General features: G+C 36.0%; 1 protein-coding gene across 2 annotated transcripts in view; it reads right to left on the bottom strand.

Moving 5' to 3' along the window:
* The window catches only part of LOC121407166 (telomerase protein component 1-like), a 32,296-nt gene extending 11,910 nt beyond the window's left edge, over positions 1–20,386 (bottom strand). The window contains exons 1-14 of one of the 2 annotated variants that reach the window (XM_041598113.1): positions 20,222–20,386; positions 15,081–15,360; positions 14,459–14,527; positions 13,736–13,842; positions 12,953–13,009; positions 8,113–8,246; positions 7,198–7,331; positions 6,347–6,439; positions 5,346–5,632; positions 4,521–4,632; positions 3,137–3,244; positions 2,177–2,350; positions 1,730–1,917; positions 77–267 (exon numbers count right to left, since the gene is read on the bottom strand). In XM_041598113.1, coding sequence (XP_041454047.1) covers positions 77–267; positions 1,730–1,917; positions 2,177–2,350; positions 3,137–3,244; positions 4,521–4,632; positions 5,346–5,632; positions 6,347–6,439; positions 7,198–7,331; positions 8,113–8,246; positions 12,953–13,009; positions 13,736–13,842; positions 14,459–14,527; positions 15,081–15,287 — 1,861 coding nt within the window. In that variant the 5' untranslated portion in view covers positions 15,288–15,360; positions 20,222–20,386. The remainder of the gene's footprint in view (positions 1–76; positions 268–1,729; positions 1,918–2,176; positions 2,351–3,136; positions 3,245–4,520; positions 4,633–5,345; positions 5,633–6,346; positions 6,440–7,197; positions 7,332–8,112; positions 8,247–12,952; positions 13,010–13,735; positions 13,843–14,458; positions 14,528–15,080; positions 15,361–20,221) is intronic. The other variant, XM_041598114.1, reaches the window with a different exon arrangement.
* Between the last annotated feature and the right edge of the window lie 1,339 nt (positions 20,387–21,725).

Here is a 21,725-nt window from a genome sequence, read left to right as displayed (position 1 = left end):
CATCATTACAGTCCTAGTGGTCATCATCGATATCATCATGGTCATCATTGTCAGGGTTATAATCATTCATATTCACCTTTCTTCTCTCCTCCCGCTCCAGAATCAAACCAGCTTGACTTGGGCATCAGATTGTCTTCATCACCAAGGATGGTCAAGAGTTCTGTTTCTAGTAGTCCAGTGTTAGAACACTCCAATAAGCACAAGGTAGCAACCAGCAGTTCACCTCCGTTCTCTTCTTCAAAACGGTCAAAAACCTGGGCCAGAAGGCTAATGACAAAAATAAATACAATATTTTAGGGCAACTGTTTCTAGCGTTTTCTTCAAGCTATGAACCAAATTAGCTTAGCAAATTTTAATGTGGTCGCCTACTTCTCCTCATGTAATTACACTTAATTTTTCAATCCTAAGGTGGGTCCATAGCATTACACAATGAGTCAATGCTCCTTGGCATTCATGTGCATATATAAGGCTTAAGACACATCTATGATAAACAATATACAGGAACACTAGAATACACATAATTTACCAAACATTAATCTCTAATTGTAACAATACAGAAATATCCTTTAAAGGACAAGTCCACCCCAACAAAAACTTGATTTGAATAAAAAGAGAAAAATTCAACAAGCATAACACTGAAAATTTCATCAAAATCGGATGTAAAATAAGAAAGTTATGGCATTTTAAAGTTTCGCTTCATTTCACAAAACAGTGATATGCACATGTCGGTCGGTATGCAAATGAGGGAACTGATGACATCACTCACTCACTATTTCTTTTGTATTTTATTATATGAAATATGAAATATTGTTATTTTCTCGTCATTGTCATGTGAAATGAAGTTTCATTCCTCCCTGAACACGTGAAATTCCATTATTTTATCATTTTGTGCTTCAGGCATGGAGGTCCTATTCATCAAATTCGTAAAAATTGAAATATTGTATAATTCAAACAATGAAAAACAAAAGAAATAGTGAGTGACATCATCGACTCTCTCATTTGGATGTAACTGGCTCGTTCATATAACTATTTTGTTGAAAATTAAGCGAAACTTTGAAATGTCATAACTTTCTTATTTTACATCCGATTTTGATGAAATTTTCAGCATTGTGCTTGTCTGATTTTTCTCTATTGATTCAAATCAACATTTTTCTGAGGTGGACTTGACCTTTAATATATATTTAAAATCCACATAAGACATTTTCAAATCAAAAGTAATGAAAATTTACAATTGGGTGAGCTACAAAAATGATGAACAACAAATTGATTATACATGTACTATAAACAAAATAAGTAACAATTTGTGAGACATACATGTGAACGTAAGAGTAAATGCCCATAAAGTCATATATATTGAGTTCTGAACAGACATCAGCAGCATTAGTGATGAATCCAGATATACATATGACAGAGCTGCCAACCTAAACAAGAACCTTTCAGTATTTTTAAAGCTGAAAATCAGTATATTGGCGAGGAAATCAGTATTTTCAAAGACAACACATAAAAATGAAACTTGAGAAATCAGTATTTTGCATGAAACCACCAGTATTCTTCTCATTTTTCAATACTATATACGGAAAATCCGTACTGCTTGGCAGCTCTGATATGACTTAGAACACACTCATAGATGAAAATCCCTTTATAAACGTGAGAGATGATTCTGACCTGGATTCTACAACTCTCAAAGCCAAGAAAAAACTTCATCCCATTGATTATAATGATGACTTACTTGAGAAGACCATCTGCCAGCTTGTTGATCTTGTCTGTAACTTTGGAGAAGAGCCCAAAGACTCTCAGTTCTTCACAGGCTACGGACAACCACAGAGGATTCTGGGAAGACTCCTTGCCCAAAAGGTCAGCCATCTGTTCCTCGTCAAGTTTCTTGTTGTAGTTTCCGAGTGTCTCCCTCACAATGGCCTTTTAAAGGGATAAAAATTGATATTCTTTATACATATCATCAACAACATCAACATCATCACCACCACCATCATCATCATCGTCATCATCATCATCATCATCCCATTTTCACCATCATTATCCCATTTCATGATCATTCAATAACATCTTTGTATAAGACTGAATGGTGCACTTAATTACAGTTTTCATATTCAGTTAAAAAAAAGGGAAATCCAAGAGGGTAAAGTAAAAAAACAAATCAAGATGTGTTTTGACTCACCTCTCTAGATTCCATATCAAGTGGTGTGACAAAGATGGATAGGGGTGCATTGGATCTGAGTTCTAACGTTTGATGCTGAGGCGTCTGGTCAATCATAGAGAAGATACAACGGATCTGAGGTGCTAGCTTGTTTGGAAGCCATGTCAGGACAGTAGATTCCTTGCTCTCATCAAACTGAACAAACAGAAAAACATGATACAGAACCATAAAAAGAGGGATAAATCAGAAAAAAAAAACAGAATTCCCCTCTGCGCAAGAACCATGAAAAGAATGAGAACTCAGAGACTAGAGGAAAGCCCCCTCCCTCATGCCACATATAAAGACGGATAACTCAGAACCAAGTGAAATGACCCTCTCCACCTAATGATAAAGATACACATAAAAGATGGATAATGGAGAAATAAGTTGATTGCCCCTTCGCCTTAATGCTACATAACATGAAAAGGAGTACAACTCAGAGACAAATGGAAGCCCCCACCCCATGCTACAAAAAACATAAAAGAGGGATAATGCAGAATTCAGTTGACTGCCCCCCTCCCCTTACATCAACAGCATAAAAAAAGAGGGATAACTTAGAACCAAGCGGAATATCTCCCCATTATGCTAAGGAACCAAATACAAGAGGGATAATTCAGAATCAAGTGATATGCCCCCCCACCCCATGCTACAGAACCACATACATGTAAAAGGGGGGATAACTTGGAACAAAGTGATAAAACACCCCCTCCCCTCCCCATACTACAGAACTACACAAAAGAGGGATAACTCAGAATCAAGTGGAATGCCCCCAGCAATCCCACTTGCATCAGAGTGCCCCCTTTGATATATCTTAATAGTTGTCAGAAAAAAAATACAGGAAAGTTCTTTTTTTAATTCATAGTGTGATTTCCCCCCATTTGACCCAAGTGGACCTAAAAGATATACAAGCATGATTGGTCCTTTAAGAATGATGTAACATACCTGATTAAGGGCATCAATGATGATGATGACAGGTCTGGTATTAGGATTAGATAAAGCTGCATAGGTAACCTGACAAGTCTCTTCTAAATCCTTGGGCATCTGACTCTCCTGGATCATATAGAGAGAAAAAGAACTAACTTCAAAGGGAATTCATTGGCGTTTTTTGTAACAAGTGAAATGCCTCGGCAGTCTCGCCTGCATTACACGATTCAATACAGTAGCAGTGCTGGTTTTTAAAACTAAGATGACAAAAATTTTCACTAATGAGGGGAAAAACATTCAACTGATCATGAAATACGGAGTTTGATGACCTCCTTGACTGAGAAAATTGTTATTCATGTCATATTATTTGTGATATAAATCATCTCAAAAGCTTTATCTAATGTGATAAAGCATTTTCAAACTAATAAACAAAGTATCAATGACATTTGACCTTGACCCATTAAATTCTAAATAATATCTGATTTTTTATATTTGTTAATCATTATATCCAAGTTTGTCATAAAAATTTGGGGGTTTACAAGACATTTACTATCACGTTCACTCAATGAACTCAAGGTGCAACAATATCAACAGGATCTCTATATGCCTGCAGAGAAAGGTGAATAACCCCAACTAAAGATGTACATCCTTTACTTTACATCAACTGAAAGTATAAACGAATAAGATGAACTTTTGGCAATGTACATTTTCAATTCATTATTCTGCCATTGTGAGATCAGAAATTTATCATGAATGGCAAACACTATGCGATCCATTTGCAACCCATTTGAAAGCCATTTTTTTTTAAATCGTACTATTACACTGATATGAACATTCCAACCTGTAAAACCATTAAGATCAAAGTTCTAAATAGTGATATGAATGATATTGAAATTCCAAACAATTATCAGCATCCTTGTAAGAATAACAGCAAAATCAATTCAAACTTGTAGTGCTGTCATATCGATCTTAGCATTAGCTATGATTGAAGCTGATCTGGACTTTACATCAACTAAAAGGCTTGCAGAGAATCAAAATTTCAAGTTTAGTATATGATTATTATCATGAAATCCAAAATAAGACAATTCTTTTAACTATCATGAGGAAAGCAAAGTACAGTTTATTGAAAATAAGGGTTGCAGTCGGATCACATAGTGTTTTAGTCAGATCGCATATAGTGCCGCAGGCACTCTTGAGAGGTTTCAATCGTACCATGGTACAATACCATTATCTAAAAATATGCTGCACTTATTTCATCGCGTACACTTAGAAAAGTCCAATTATAAGTGGGTGCTTTTGGCAAAGGTCGCCTAATGGAAGTGTGATAATATGAGAAATCTGCATTGTCCATGTTTTTGTACCATGGTACGAAAGGAACCTATTTTGAGAATATGAGCCTTACCTTTACTGCTCCTATCTCTCTTAGTAATCTCTTGAGAGCCATTTCCAGGTTGGGTGATCCAGGGACAGCTCCAACAAAGTGATAGAACACATGCCATCCAATATCTGGAGACCTGAGAAGAAAAAAAAATCAAAAAGGTTAAAATAATGTTTGGGCCCCAACCACTGCCCATATGGCCCACATCCACGATGGTCATATCCCACTTTCCTACACATAGGTCTAATAATCTTTTTGTCTGTATGTCACTAAGTCTATTTAACATTTCATTTTATTCATATTTTGGGCTAAGCACATTTCATCTAATATCAAATTGGTCTAACACCACTTAGTCTATACGGTTAAATGTTTATGAACCAAATGCTTAACAAAGTAAAAATAATTAGTAGAATGACAATTAGACCACATGGGCATTAGACGAAATGAGAATTTGCCAACATACAGTAGGTATCAGGCCAAGTGTACACCAAACGGCAATTAGAACAAATTGATATATAGCACTTTTTACAAAAAGTTTCAAAGCGCATACAAATACAAAATGAAAAAGAAAATTACATGAGAATAATTACAGACACATAATAAAATAATGAAATATTACATTACTTACAACTATTTATTCTTATAGAATGACATGATACATAACTGAATAAGCTACAGAATGACGATGATAACAGGGTATAGGCTTCAAATTTTGCCATCAGTCAATACAGGTAAATATTTTAACAGCTTGTAACAGCTTGAACAGAGCAGTCATTATTGCATCAGCAGTCCCTACACAAGGACAAAAAAAAAGAATTGATAGCACTACTTCTCCTGCATGATGCCTACCCTGGGATCTCTCTGGTTGCTGCTTTGGTCACCGACACCTCAGCAACCTTGGCCATGATAGAGGACTTCCCGGTACCCGGGCCGCCGAGGAGAAGCAGGGGTGCATTGGATGACGTTGTCACCACATAGTCCTTGATCTGCTCCAGAATGGCTGTCCTTCCGAGAACACAACCGCACCTGTTCTTCATGAAGGACTCGTGGGCCTCCTTGGCCTGCTGGTAAGGGTCCAATGGACGATCGTCCAGCGGATACTGCTCAGAAATGCGCTCGGTGAAGAACTCAAACACCTGCCACAAAGTATGCATAATAAAAATATGCCTCATTCACCTATGGCAGCCACAACATTGTTCAAGTAGATTTGTTAGAGGATTTTCTGATGGATATTTAGTTAGACGCCACTAAAACATGAAGAAACTGGATGGACCTTCGACTGCGCAGTCGGAATGTAACCCTAAAAGGAATGGGGGCCATGATACCCCCCATGCTTTCCCTCTTTTTGAAATGCACGAAGAGATAACGCTGCAAAATTTTATGACTCTTGATTTAAAGTCTCCCACAAGTAACTTTTAAAACTAAATCAGTGACAAAAATGTTTAGCATCGTGACACCATGTGACGTTTTAGAGACACTATTATGCCGAAAACGGCTCATTTTTATACTTTGTGTAAAAAGTCAATGGGAGATGAAATTCACAAATGGGTGGTTATTTTTCATTCTAACTGGTTTGCTTGATTAATTTTGGGTTAAATTTAGTTGTCCAATGGTGTGTAATAATTTCCATTGAAAAATAAAAAAGGGGGAAAAAAATTCAACCATATGTACACAAGAGACATGTCTGAAGATATGCCATGAGATTTGGATTTACAACAGATGATTTATATACCTGTATGATGTAGATTTTATACTATAAATGCTGATGAACCAATTACTACAAATATCTGTTTATCTGCACTGACAAATAATGAATTTAATTAAATTCTATTCTAATTTCTCTTACTCACCTTATCTCTAAGTGATTCCATTCCACAAAGCTCAACCTGTCCATCATCACCGATACCATTATACTGACATTCATAGAAGTGCACCTGATTTGTCTATAAAAACAAAACAAATTTACATTAACATTAAACGTTAAAATAATTAGACTAATATCACTATCATAATATGACCTCTTGCAGTAACAAATAGCATCTTTATTCATCAAAGCCCTTATTTTGTTAAACCCCTATGGCCCTATGATTTCTTATCCAATGCCGACTACATCACAATTCTATCATGATTTGATTATTGTCATAAAGGCTGCATGGTCACAAAAATTCTTTCCCATCTGATGAGGACCTTTTTTTATTTCAATTAATAGGTCGGATACCCGTCTTCTTTCGAATTTCAAGACAATGAAGGTATCCCAGATGGAACTCCCTGTCTACACCTGACAGACTGCAGAATAATAGATTTCATTTCAAAAAATGAAAACGAGCAGTTTGTATACAGTTCCATCACTATTTTGAATTTAAAATTCCAAATACTGTAAATTTGACATTTTCTGCAGATTTTGCTTGAATGTAATACAGGAAGGTTTTACTTTGTCAGAATTTTGGTTTTCTTCGACAAAACCAGTTGATCCTGGAGATGAAGTAGATTGAAATGTGCCTCCTAAAGAATTTGATACGCAAATAAACATGATGATCAACCCCAAAAATTTAAGTATAAAATGGTAATTCTTTGCTATTTCTTGACAATACACATGGTGATGGTTACATATGCTTTAATCTCTATATTTGAAGGCCCTGTCATAGTACTTTTTCCATTCAAATCAAATTCATCTTTGGTGAAGAACCTGGTCAACTCTTACCCCAAATCTCTCTCTCAGCATCTGTTTAAGCATATTCAGTTTCTCAGGAGCAATTGGGTTGACATCAACAAAGTCTTTCTTGAATTTCTCTGGGAGTGATTCCAAAAATGAAGATTCTCTGATGAAGAATATGGCTGTCGGAAAAGAAAAAGCGAACATAAAAGAATGTTTTAAACTACAGCTTTAGAAATATTTTGGCCATGTTTTATCTGCCACTTAGTTATCACAGCTTGCTATCTGTAGCTGCATTCAGATTGAATGAAACAGTTTTGATTTACATGGCAGACTTTGCCAATATAAACAAGACAACCAAAACATTTACAGAGCTATAAATTTTCATCCATTCGAGAAAACACAAAATATTTTTGATTTGTCAGTTTCCTCTGCAAAATGTAAAAAGAATAATCAAATTTTGTATTCTGGAAAAGAAGAAAATTTCATAATTCAACATAAACAGTGGGCTTATTAATTAACATATTAATTAAATAATTACTCAAAATGATGAGGTTATAAATGCTATAACCACAGAAAATAGCACACAGTGATACATTATTAGACACTTCCTTATAGTAATGTACACCCTAAATAATAAAATGTAATTAATGCAAGAAGATCTGTATAAACCGCAGGGGATGCTGCATGAAAATATTGGGTATTGATTGCAAGTTTCTGTTGCAATTTTACATTTGTCAGATCAATTTTATCCGTAGTAAATCAGTTAACCCACCCTGTTACAAGAAGCAGATAAAAAATCATTGAAATTTGCAAGTAATTGCAATATAATAATTGATTAAGGGATTGTAAATAGATTTGCAATTATTTTAAGTTCCTGGTAACATTCCTATTGTTTTCAGACAACAGATTCTAAACCACACTAGATAATTTGTGCTTATCAGTCTGCCAGGTGTTACTCACAGTTAGGATTTGTTTTCCTATAGGCTGCATGCATTATCTCCATCTCAGTGACTGACAATCCCATAATCCATCTGTATTCCTGCATCACTGACTCCGGTACCTCCATCTGATTTGGGATCCACCCACATCGCTCACTACAACAAGATACATCAATTCAAAGTTTATTATTAAGTGAAGTCATGTGCATATTTGTAGCAAAAAATTTCATGAGAAAAGGTCTTTTGAAATCAAGGTTACTTTAATTCATGAATGGACTACATGTAGGCCTGGTACATTCACATAAACCTGAATTTGTGATATTATGAAAAATTAAGTTGAAATACTTACATAGTAATTACACTGAAAATCACCAATAAAGATAAGCACACCTGTAACAGTGTAATATTGTTGCTTAGAAAAAAAACTAGATATCTGGATAGATTGTAACGTTTATTGTGCTCTAGATGACTAATTACAAACTGAAAAATTATATGCAGGAAACATGCTATGCTATGCATGCCAAATATTAGAATATATATGTTTTGCATAAAAATATCTATGTTCGGTTTGTATAATCATAACAAATGATGCAAAATGTAAGACTAAAATTGTGATCACATGATTTCTACAATATGTTACAGTTATACACAACAATATTAATAAGTCCTTACCACAAAACCTAATGGTTCAATACAATTGGTTAGCCCACTGATTGAATACTTTCACCACAAATGTGATGTCATATCCTATTTCAACATCTACTCCCCTACATGCTACAGGTATTTGGGAAACAACCAAAAATAAATTGAACCAGTTTGCGTCAATAAATTTGAAAGTAGAATGACAGAGAATAACTCTGTCTAGCCACCACATTTCACATCGCACTGATTTTTGCAGCTTATTCATCATCGATCATAAAGAATAGGGTAGGACGGCAAACATGCATGATATGTATATCCCAGTAAAAAATGACATGACATGTGAGATTCAATATTTTCCAAGACAAAGAATCACTATCAAGTCTGTAAAAAAGGATAAATGATAAACAGTCAAACCTGCCTATTGAGGCCATCAAAGAGAAAAGGTAAAAATGCCCACTACAGACGGGTAGCCTTTATAGGTTGTATATTAAACACATAATCATTTGAAATGGGAGACATGCTTGGTGGCCACAACATACAAGTTTTCACTATAGACAGGTGGCCGCTTTTATTGTATTGTATATGTATAAAGAAATACAATCGTTCTCCCTATAGGGCTTTCACAAATGCTTATGTGATGGTTTGCTATCATTTGGTCACAATATATGTTGCACAGAATCGCAATGGTTGTAGGCAGTCACACCATCAGTTGTGAAAGGGGCTTAAGACTATATGTTACTGTTTCTAATCATCTCATGCAGGCAGGCAAGCATTCAATAATAAATATAAATCAGGTTCAGAAAATTGATCTTAGTTGGTTAATCCTATATAGTCCCCCCACCCCCCCCCCCCCCCCCATCTTGGTTGTTATCCTTGTCAGCGCACTGAAACTCTGCACAATACATCCCCCACAAAGTAATCTAGAAATTGGTCTAATCAATTGTTTTCATGCAGAAAATTGGAATTCGGATGTAAATCTTAGAAGAAAGATCCAAAACTGCTTAATTCAGGAATGAAGCTCTCAAGGTGCTATGCTGCATTCTACATCACTTTTGTCTTTGATAAATGGAAATATTTGCAATAAAAGTATGCAAGTGAGATTACGTTGAGAAAAAAAGCAGCCCAAAATTTACAAGGTGCTTAAAAAAAATGTCCCGAGTATACAGAGTTGTATAGTTACTTTTTTATATATTGTTCTACATTTTCCAATGAATAATAACCTTTCTTTTCTCTTTCTGAAAAAAACAAATCATTTGAATCAAGTTGAAGTAATCCATGATCATTGACTGAGGAGGATTAAGTGAGGAAATAAAATCTGAGACCCACCCAAACCTGCAGTGGATGTCAGGCAGAAGGAGTAGGTTTGAGTAGAGATGTACATGTATGCAAGCTAGTCTCAGCAACCATTATTTGGTTTCTTTTCAGTGTCTTTAAACTTTATCTTTTACCAATAACCATTTTTTTGGAAATTTCCTGTATTTACTATTCTACACACATATACATGTAAATCATGGCCTGAAAATAAGTCATCTTTTAGAACCATAATAATAATAATAGGCATTTATACAGTGCTATCTATCTAGAAATATTCTATTCCGAGGCACGTTGTAATTATTATTACGTGGAGCCCTTTAGCTCGAGCTGCCATGGCAATGTTAGGAAAAAGCAGAAGATGATCTATACAACATATATTAACATGTTGGCATACTCTTGGTTAAGGTATTTTAAGCTGGCATACCATTATGTTACTATATGTTATGTAGCAGACTCACAATTAATTTTGCAATTTGAGAAACCCTTCAACCCTATAGCTTTGACAGACTGCAACCAATTCAACCAATAACACTGGGTATAAATACATATAGATCTATGTACAATAACTATTTACAAGCCTGCTCTACTACATGTAGCTCTGGTCCGAAGTATCATAAGATCATGCATACTCACATTAAATGGGAGCTTTGGACAAGAAATACACTGTACCAATGTCAAATGCTTTTTTTTTTAATTCAATGGTATAAAGGCCTGCAATGTTTGACAAAGCTAAAGCTTATCTATTTTTATGTTTCATTGCCGTCAGATTAAATACACAATGGGGGTAGTTTTCTTGGACCCCCCCACCACCCCTGATGACGTTGACATGGATCCATATATGACACTAATTTGACATGTAAGTAATGTCCATAATAAAACATAATGTTCCATACATACCACATGCTGTATTGAAATGGACTGAACCTTTCATGATTTATAATCAAAGGTGTAATGGTGCATGACTGAATGAATCATATGAGATCCAAATAAAAACAGGGTGGCCTTTTCAAGAGCAAAAGTGTGTAAATGTCTGTAATACATGGAATAGCCTATGAATACAGTCAAGTACACAGTAGCAGCAGCAGTATGCATTTACATGATGCTCTGATAAGCATTCTGATATATCAGAGCATAAAACAAATAAGATTTAAAACTTATCAATAGGGTAAAAATCTACAACCAGGTTTAATCACAACTTTCATAGACTACTAATGAACCCATTTACACCAAACTTGGGTAGAGTTGGTCTTGCAGAGCTTGTTTGTTTTAAACCAAGTTTTTGAAAGGATGTTTTTTACATTAATTATTACTGATGAAAATCAAAATATATTGAATGATTGATTAAGGTTTAACAGCACTACCCACACAATAGGTCAGATGCATATACAGTAGCTTGCAATTAATCGCTAGCAAAGCAAAAGATCAGGCCTTAGCCATTGGTGTATTTCCTATACATAATGGTCATAACCCTATGCTTGTGCTTAAACACTTTTCTTAATCTTGCCTTCAGAAAGTAATTGCAATGTAGTAAGTATTCTTCTAGAATGCCAATTTATTTTTTTGTGTTTAAACTCCTACTAACCTAGTCAGCGTAAGAATGACCAACTTGATGACTGGCTTGATTTTTAGGGAAAAGAAACAGTCACTCTGAGCAGATTCTGGTGAAGATTGGTGACCATAAAAATTTGAACATGGGGTAGGCCTTGACTAATTACTGATAATCACAAAAATGCAACCAATGACTCTTCTAAACAATGAATTCAATATGATGCATGGAGGTCTATAGATACAGACCAAATTAGGTCAATACAGGGTAACAACACATCCTTATTGTTAAAGGACAAGTCCACCCCAACAAAAACTTGATTTGAATAAAAAGAGAAAAATTCAACAAGCATAACACTGAAAATTTCATCAAAATCGGATGTAAAATAAGAAAGTTATGGCATTTTAAAGTTTCGCTTATTTTCAACAAAATAGTTATATGAACGAGCCAGTTACATCCACATGAGAGAGTTGATGAAATCACTCACTCACTATTTCTTTTGTAATTTATTATATGAAATATGAAATATTTTTATTTTCTCATCATTGTCATGTGAAATGAAGTTTCATTCCTCCCTGAACACATGGAATTCCATTATTTTAACATTTTGTGCTTCAGGCAAGGAGGTCCTAATCGTCAAATTCGTAAAAATTGAAATATTGTATAATTCAAACAATAAAAAACAAAAGAAATAGTGAGTGAGTGACATCATCGACTCTCTCATTTGGATGTAACTGGCTCGGTCATATGACTATTTTGTTGAAAATAAGCGAAACTTTGAAATGTCATAACTTTCTTATCTTACATCCGATTTTGATGAAATTTTCAGCATTGTGCTTGTCTGATTTTTCTCTATTGATTCAAATCAAAATTTTTCTGGGGTGGACTTGGCCTTTAAACAAACTAATCAATATTGCATGCATTTTCTATTTTTGAAAAAAGAAATGGAATCAAACGCATGCTTATGCATTTATTTCCACTTTATATTAAAACATATAGTTGAGAAATATGAATCGAAACAATGATGAGTGATGCAGATGAAAAGGACTAAAGAGGGTGCATGCATAAATGAAAAGATGGGCAATTCCATAAAAAGCATATACGCCTAACCCCATACATGGGTGACCTTCCTAAAATAATTTTCCCAAATTTTCTGGTTATAATAGGTTAAAATGCTCTCAAATTATCACGGCCAGAGCACTTCATGAAGTGAAATCAAAATGGAGAAAAAATAGGGGTTAGACATACATGTATAGGGTATATTGTCGCCTATTTTATGCAATTGCCCAAAAGTTACATAGTGCTATAACTTTATTGCTTAAAGATGAAGTAACGCAATGATTTAGAAGTGAATTCGTACCCAGAATCATCAGGAATCTGAGATAAGTAGGGGATCAGCTTCGTTAACTGTTCAGGACTGAAAAATCGAATAAGAAGAGAGAAGAGAGAAGACAGAGGAAGAGACAAAAAGACAAAAGAAAATACAAAACACACACTGTCATTGTAAAGGAGTAAATTAGAAAGTAGACCTACATATGTACATGTACATATACACATCAATGAAGGCAATGAAAGAGACTGACTGGATAAATCTCAGTTCAAGTTAATATTTCAGTTGTCTATTCATGAAAACCAAACTGAAATTGTGGTGATAATGAATGAAGCCCCTCCTTTTTTTCTGTTTAAACAGATTACATGTAAATTTGATGTCAGAGTAGACTTTATTTTAAAGTTTTCATTGACTATCATTGACTCTGTACATGTACATAAAGCACTATCATGAAAAATATCCTTCCTTACATGTTAAATTATGTAATGTGGATAATGTGCTATAAAATATTTTGTGAAACACTGAAATTTTTATCATTTGTTACATCATCCTATTTTTATTCAGAAGAAAAGGAGAATACTAAATACATTTGAAAAGATTACAATAAAATTTCGAAAGAGAGTAATGGAGTACTTATCTTCTTATGAAAAAATCAAGAACCAAACTATATTTATTATAAGAAAGTTAAAGACACGTACAGAACTACACACAAAGATATGCTTCATAAAAACATTATAACACCACACATCTACATGGAATCTAGCTAACAAACTTGTACAAGGTGTGACGAAAAGTAAGCAACATAACAAATACCTTGTGAGATTAAGAAAGAAAGGCATGATGTTATCTTGGTAGCAGCGGTCGATTTCACTAAGGCAGGTCCGTAGAGTTTCTTCTGATGTGGTATCTTTAGGGACACCCTATGGAAAGGGAGAGAGAGAAAGAAAATTGTCATCATAAAGCATCAAGGATTCATACGTAGGTAGGTGACAGGACCTTTAAGCTACTTGCAACAAATAATGACTTCATGAGAGTTTTTGAAATAAATAATGGTTTGTATATCATCAAAAATCTGAATATGGTACAGTTACATGTACATAAACTGAACTCTGTGAAATCTTGACATAAAACTTATGTAAAAAACTTATTGAATTAAAACAATCACACTGGAAATTTCCAAAAAATATAGCATACTGTGGGATACTGAACTATTATTTATTGAAAAGAAGACCGAACATCAGCCTCAAATGCCATGCTTATTTGGCTATTTTCTCAATAAATACTCCATATATTACATAATCCTTGGGCATTTTTCTTTACTTGTGCATACAGATACTTGGGTGGTTATTTTATTGGACTCTTCAAAAACTCATTTTGAATCCCATTACCACAACTGACATTTATCTTTAAGGAATGAATTGAAATAAAGCAAAGTGCACACAAATATTAAAAAAAGATAAAAATGAAAAAAAACTAATTAATTTGAAAATCATTTGACACTTAAGAAAACCTTTTTTTTAAGAGTACCATACATACCCATCTCAAATCACAATCTACAAGGTAGAGCCTTCTCTTCTCACACCATATCCTCAGCTCAGGAAATACCTGTGATTACAAAAAAAAAATCAAAAAGAGTGTTTTTTTATACATATTTTAAATAAATTAAGAGGTTTTTGCGGATTCAACTTTTACCAAACATGTGCAAAGCAGTACACTATCTAAATTGTTTATGGCCCATTTATGCATCTAAAAAGGTAATTTCATCCTTTGAATTATCTAGATGTTAAAAAGGAGATTATGAGCTTATTAGTGATACATGTATGTTCACATGTTTCCTACTTCCACCACTGACATACTGACAAAAGTTCCAGTATTCTATAATTCTTTTGATATTTTAATGAATACCAAGGAAGTAGTGATTGTACGACATGACTGAATTTTTCATTTACAGATCACCAGATTTGCGCATGTAACTTTTGAAGAAAAAATTGAAAAAAATTTCTATATGCAACTACAATACATGTACAAGGATGACTCTATTAAAGGCAGGACATATACTTGTATTTAAGACACACTCAATAGGTTTACACCACCAACAAAGGGGGGGGGGTACACATACAATATCTCAATGACATATATGTTTTTCTACACACTATACCTCTTTGATGAAGAGTTCTCTCTCTGCATGAAAGTCCCTGAAGGTCGAGGAAACAAAGATGCGTATTGTCTTCCATCCCGATCGCCTGACGATGAGTTTGTCAGCTCCGGAACGTTTGGCTTCCACTGTCCTTGATACAGCATCCCAGACAGAGGAGACCTCGTAGTTCTGTGCCAGGGGCAGGCTCTGGGAGGATCCACAACCCATGGTGGTGTAAAGATGCTCAAAGGCTGCTCACTGCTGGGTTGATATTCTCACCTTTATCATGTAATTGTTTTAGCTGCAATGGAGTTATATAATAAGAAATATAACATCATATAGGTCTACAATGTAACTAGAAAAAAAAATGGGCTGTCATTTGCTAAAGGCAGGACTTTTCATAGATCTCATATATGCCAGCAGTGGGTAGGGTGGGGGTGTGGTGTACCTCACCTCGAAATGGGGGTATAAAGAATTGGCTACATTGTGTAAAATACAGGTTTTAGGGAACTACAGATGTCAGCTATCAGAGAGAAAAAAAAACAGGGATGAGGGAGCTGCTTATCAAAGAGTTCATGTATGTGATGCGTACCGTTTTATGAGAATATGCTTAATTTCTGTTGTGAACCCCCTTCAAATTATAGTCTATGATTCTTTGGCAGCAGTTGATCCCTCATTTTGAGCTGGATAACTTCCCCAAGGCCATAGACCTTGATTTTCTCAACAGTGCAAGCATGCCTCACTTCCCACCCCACATTGGATTAAAAAAAATGTTTTCTTCACTTAATCTTTTTGAAACAGTTTTAATATATCCTCCAAAAGTACATGTATGAGCAAGTAGGCCTATTCTAATTAGTCATAGAATGTGTAAAGGTACATTCAGGATCAGGTTCTTCCAGAGATGCCAAGTTCAAAGACCAGCTATGCGTGAAATTTTCTATGAATCTGAGTGAGATCACAGACATTGTGTACAATGTATATGGGGATAGGCTGTGATAGTTCTTCTTCCTATATAAGTACATACTGTACCACCTGTGGTGTATTGTCGTACTGTATTGTTGATTTGAATGCTGACTGCTGAGAATCCACCGTTGAAGTTGTGGTAAAAAAGCAAACATATATATATAATATTTACATATTTACATACAAATGCAGACTAACATAGTCTGACATGTTGCACCTCTTGAATAAATTTGCTGAGGTGCTGTCTACGACGTTCTGAGGTAGGGAATTCCATAACCTGGCAGTGGCAGGAAAGTAGGAATTTTTGTAACATTCCGTATTTGCAAATGGAATCATGAGTTTTTGAGAATGACCTCGGGATTTAAATGATGAGTGTTTCAGTTGTTGCTGGACATCTACAAGATTATTAATGATGCGATACATTAGTAGAGTCTTGGCTTGGGCCCTACGCTCTTGAAGGGTTTGCCACTGTAGTTGTCGAAGCATAGCAGAAATGCTGCTTGTAGTTCGGTAGTCGTGACAAACATAGCAAGCGTACCTGTGTTGAATCATTTCAAGATTGCATGAGACAGAGATTTGAGGGGATGAACAAGTTGCGTGTGAGAGAGATTTGAGGGGATGAACAAGAATCCAAAATGCTTGAGTCTCATGCATAATGCGTGAGACTTAGTAGCTCTGTTCTTTTTTGATTGATCGCCCCCATTTTGAGCGTACGAATGCACCAGCCAATCACGTTCGTACCATACAAACATGACGGCGAATGATAGGAGAACTTGATCCTGTATGTTTGTCATAAAAATTCTGATAATGTCCGTATCGTGGGTGAAGAACAATAGAAAACAAGATGGCGGCATAAACATCGGGCAAGTCTCTTCCGTCTTTTCATGACATTTTTCTCATTTTTTTTTTGAATTCTTGTTTATAAAATAAAATCCATAGGCACAATGTAGAAATGTCGGAAATGAAGTTGTAGAAATCTTGGGGGCGAAAGTTTCAGGTTTTTTGGTGGTAAACACAAATGAATAGAGAGGAAGACTTGGCTTCGTTGAGAGTAACCTTACGTTAATAAATGATTTTTACTATCTAGAAGCCTCCTGGCTAGGGCAGGGGTGGTCTAATCTCGTGGATCTCGGCCGTGAAACATCTATTTACATGGGATACATTTCAAGATTTTATGAATTAATGAGATGGAATTTGGAAATGAACAATGCAATTAAGAATAGACAAATATATTTAACAAAGATTGCCAACGTTCTGCTACCACCCAATTAGTACTTACTATCCATGACATAACAAATGCTCTCGAGAAAGGAAAGTCTGTACATGTAGCTTTCCTAGATTTTGCCAAAGTGTTCGATAAGGTCCCACACGAACGACTACTGAGAAAACTCCAATCATATGGCATGATTGGATCGCTCCTAAAGTGGGAAAGACAATTCCTCACAGGACGCTCCCAAACAGTCTTGGTCATTGGATCTCCCTCCGAGGAGTTGTCAGTGCTCTCAGGATTGCCCCAGGGCACAGTAACCGGCCCACTAGATTTCTTATGTACATCAATGATCTACCTGATGGCCTCCTGTCAACGACAAGGCTGTTTGCCGATGATTGTGTCATTTACACTTCTGGCACAAATTATAATGACTTTCAAATCCTCCAAGACGATCTGTCAAAACTAGAAGAGTGGCAGAATAAATGGGCCATGTCCTTCAATCCAGCCAAATGTGTCATCATGAAAATACCATCCAAGGCAGTACAGATTCCTACAGAAAGAGATTACACCTTCTGTGGCCAAAAACTACAAGTGTCTACATGCTCTTACCTTGGTGTTGAAATGGATAACAGGATGCGCTGGGACGCCCAGATCAACAAAGTCTGCTCCAAAGCTTCCAGAGTACTCGGTTTCCTGAGAAGGAATTTTTGGTCTGCTCCCAAGGAAATAAAACAACTTTCCTACCAAACGTTGGTGAGACCAATCCTGGAATACGCCTCCCCTGCATGGGATCCCCATTACAAGAAGGATACCCAGAAGATAGAAGCAATTCAGAGAAAGGCAGCTCGTTTCTGTACGGGGAACTACAGATGAACCAGAAGTGTCACTACCATGTTACGGGCCTTAGAATGGGACTCATTGGAAGACAGACGGAAATACAGTAGACTGAGCCTAAGGTTCCAAATAATCAAAGGTCTTGTTGCCATCAACCCCAAAAACTTCATCCAGCAAACTACCCGGCAGACTAGAGGAAATAGTATCAAGTTCCAGCATCAGCTAGTCAAAAGGGACGCTCATAAATACAGCTTCTTCCCTCGAACTACCAAAGATTGGAACGAGTTAAACATCGACACAACATTGATAACCTCATTGGACTCAAGATTGCATGAGACAGAGATTTGAGGGGATGAACAAGTTGCGTGAGATAGAAATTTGAGGGGATGAACAAGAATAAAAAATGCTTGAGTCTCATGCATAATGCGTGAGACCTAGTAGCTCTGTTCTTTTTCGATCGATCGCCCCCATTTTGAGCATACGAATGCACCAGCCAATCACGTTCGTACCATACAAACATGACGGCGAATGATAGGAGAACCTGATCCTGTATGTTTGTCATAAAAATTCTGATAGTGTCCGTATCGTGGGTGAAGAACAATAGAAAACAAGATGGCGGCATAAACGTCGGGCAAGTCTCTTTCGTCTTTTCATGACATTTTTCTCAACACAACATTGATAACCTCATCCTCATTGGACTCTTTCAAATCCAAACTCACTCAAAAACCGAGTAACTAGACCAAAAGCTTCAGTCTCTGTATTTTGGTTGTTCTGCTGAACTACATTGGCTCCACTCACCATACATAGACTGAAGAGCTTAGGGGCCCGTGGCTACAGACAACGTATAGTGAACTAGCGTTTTATAGATCGCGATTTAAAACTGTTTTTTTGAGCGAAATTTACAGTTTCATGGTTTCCATCATCAGGGAAATATAAATAACTTAAGTAATTGCATACCTTGGACCGGAGTTATTGAAAAAAAATCCACTGGATGATTGAGAAACCTGTCATTTAAGACATTTTCACCTGACCTGACGGTTTTTCTTGCAAGTTGCCATCTTGAATGACGTCATTATCGTTATTAACTTAATAAATGTCTCGATATATTGCGATTATAACTAGTATCGTTTGTCTTCGTGTAGTGTATCGTATCATATTATTGTATTCATATATTGCCTTGTAGGTGTGCTGGTGAATTGCAATATCGATATCACATTCGTAAATTGTTGAAGCCCTCTCCGTTCGTTTGTGAATATTTCATAGTTTGGCTGCCATTTGGATCGTTTTTGCTGTGTTCTACCCAATTAAACATCGGTAAAGTATAATTTCCATGCATTTTCATCTATATCGTTAATTTTGAATAATTAGGCCCCCTAAATATTTTAATTTTGAATAATTAAATATTTTCAGTTTGTAGTTTATACGATATATCCTTAGAGTGTAACTTCGATGTGTAATATTAGTATATTACACCAAAGTTGGACTCTGAATTGACAAAAGTGTGGGTGTTATAAAAAATGCGAGCCCACACAGACACTTTACCGTCGGTGAATGGGGATTAGGCCCTACAGTAAAATGTAGAAATTGTTGAATAAATCCCCAGAAACAACAACAACGGTTATTCCTGTCTAGCAAGTGACCTGCTTACTTGGTGATCTCACACACATCAGTAAAGTTGGCGGAGTACAGCAAGTCTGCATATGCCGAAATAACCCAAGACAAGACAAGACAATTTAATTGGCTACCGTACCGTAATATTCATTTTGTAAAAAGAAATTTTAGATTTTAGAACAAAAAATATTGCAGTTAAAACCTTAACATGTCACACCTTGGCCATGTTAAGCTCTAGGCCTACTTAAATCTTTTGTGAAATTAAAGTGAAATCCACTTAAGTTTAATTTGACTGGTGCAAATATGCCCCAAAACCAAATTACAATACAAACACACACAGGGCAATGAACCATTTACTTGCGTGCAGAAGAAATCGCACGCACTGGTAATGGGAAATGTCCACCTTAAATGTGATGTCATGCACCACTGTCATGACTGTGTTCAACGTTAAATAGAGAAGAACATTAATTAGTTTCACTCCAAATAAAAACGATCATAAAACCAAACATTTAACTTCTTCATCGGGTAACATGTAGAGACATACCAGCTTAACTAAGGACGCCAACCGGGAGGCTCAGCCTGCATGAGAATACTCGGTGAATTGTGAAAATAATCCTTAATTGTCTACGGCCTTTGGCAATTCGACGTAATATTTCACAGCCATCCTAGAAACGAAACGCGCACATGCACAATACACATAGCGACCGCAATCAATTACCGGTATAACGAATGCAAAGATCGCCAGCGCGCCGTTTATGATACGGTCACGGTCCATGGCCATACGGGCTCTGTGTAAAGCGCATGAAGGCCAGGATAAAGGTATAAATCATTGGCGGCGGAATGGGGGGGGGGGTCCACCTAAAATTTTTGGATGGACACTGGAAAAATGTGACAAGCCAAAAAAAAGGTTATCAACAAAAAACTTAGGGGGACCGGCCATCGATCCCCACACCTCAAATCTAGGGGGGGCGGGGGTCCCGTCCCCCCCCTAGATTTGAGGTGTGGGGCTTCCATCGCCTATAATGCATCTATCATCACTACATTTCTAAAATGCATCTAGCATCACTACTTTTCTAAAAGTTTTAAGTTACATGTATAGTCTACATGCATGTTATTCTCAATTCCTTGCCAGCTATTGATTGAATATGTCTTCCTTTAATTTCCTTAGAGTATTTTTTTTCTCCCACCACCAAGTTTTCTTCTTCTTATTTTTATTCCACATGACAATGAGGAGAAAATAAATCATATATCATGTAAAAATTAGTGAGTGGAGTGAGTGCATGGGTGCATGCAGTCAACTCATTTGCATACAATTATTAAGCGACCGAAACTACTAGTCACAACTTTCCCATAGAACTTCAAAAGAATATTAAAAAGAAATACATATTTATTAACAGATCGAGCACGTAAGGATAACACCGTTGATTTTTCATCGTAGTATAGTCATATCAATCATGAGAATGAAGAAAGCAGATGGTTGTATGACCAGGGATTTTTGATTATCAGGAATAAAGACTATATAGGACACGACCATGCACTTGCATAGTACAATATGAAACTTCAAAACACGGAAAAGGAAAACCCCAAAATGAGAGAAAAAAATACCGCCATTCTTGTTAACCCTGAGTAATACTTCCTGGTGGAGATACATGACAATGATTAGAAGAGTTAGAAAGGAAAGAATTTGAATAATAATTAAAAAAAAAATATTCAAAGATGATGCGCAGCATGAAAATTCTGTATAAAATCTCACACATATAATTTCAAAATTATATGTTAATTAATGCTTTTAATAGTCTCCTAAAATGTTTAAATTGTAAAGGTATGGAACATAAAAAACGATATATTGCTATAGTTTAAAGTTATTTATTTGAACAATGTCCTCAGAAACAAATTACTTATGAGGTACTGGCCGAGTATTGTCCCGCTTCCACAGAGATTAAAGAATATGCCCACAAGCATTAGCGTATACCTACGGGGGGGGCAGACTGCCCTCCTGACTAGTCACCATTGGCGGCGGAAGCCAAAAAATTTGGGGCCCACCTGAA

The sequence above is a fragment of the Lytechinus variegatus genome, chromosome 2 (genome assembly GCF_018143015.1).
Source record: "Lytechinus variegatus isolate NC3 chromosome 2, Lvar_3.0, whole genome shotgun sequence".
NCBI lineage: Eukaryota > Metazoa > Echinodermata > Echinoidea > Temnopleuroida > Toxopneustidae > Lytechinus > Lytechinus variegatus.
Note: the sequence above shows the minus strand (reverse complement) of the source record. Positions and strands in the feature narration are given on the sequence as shown.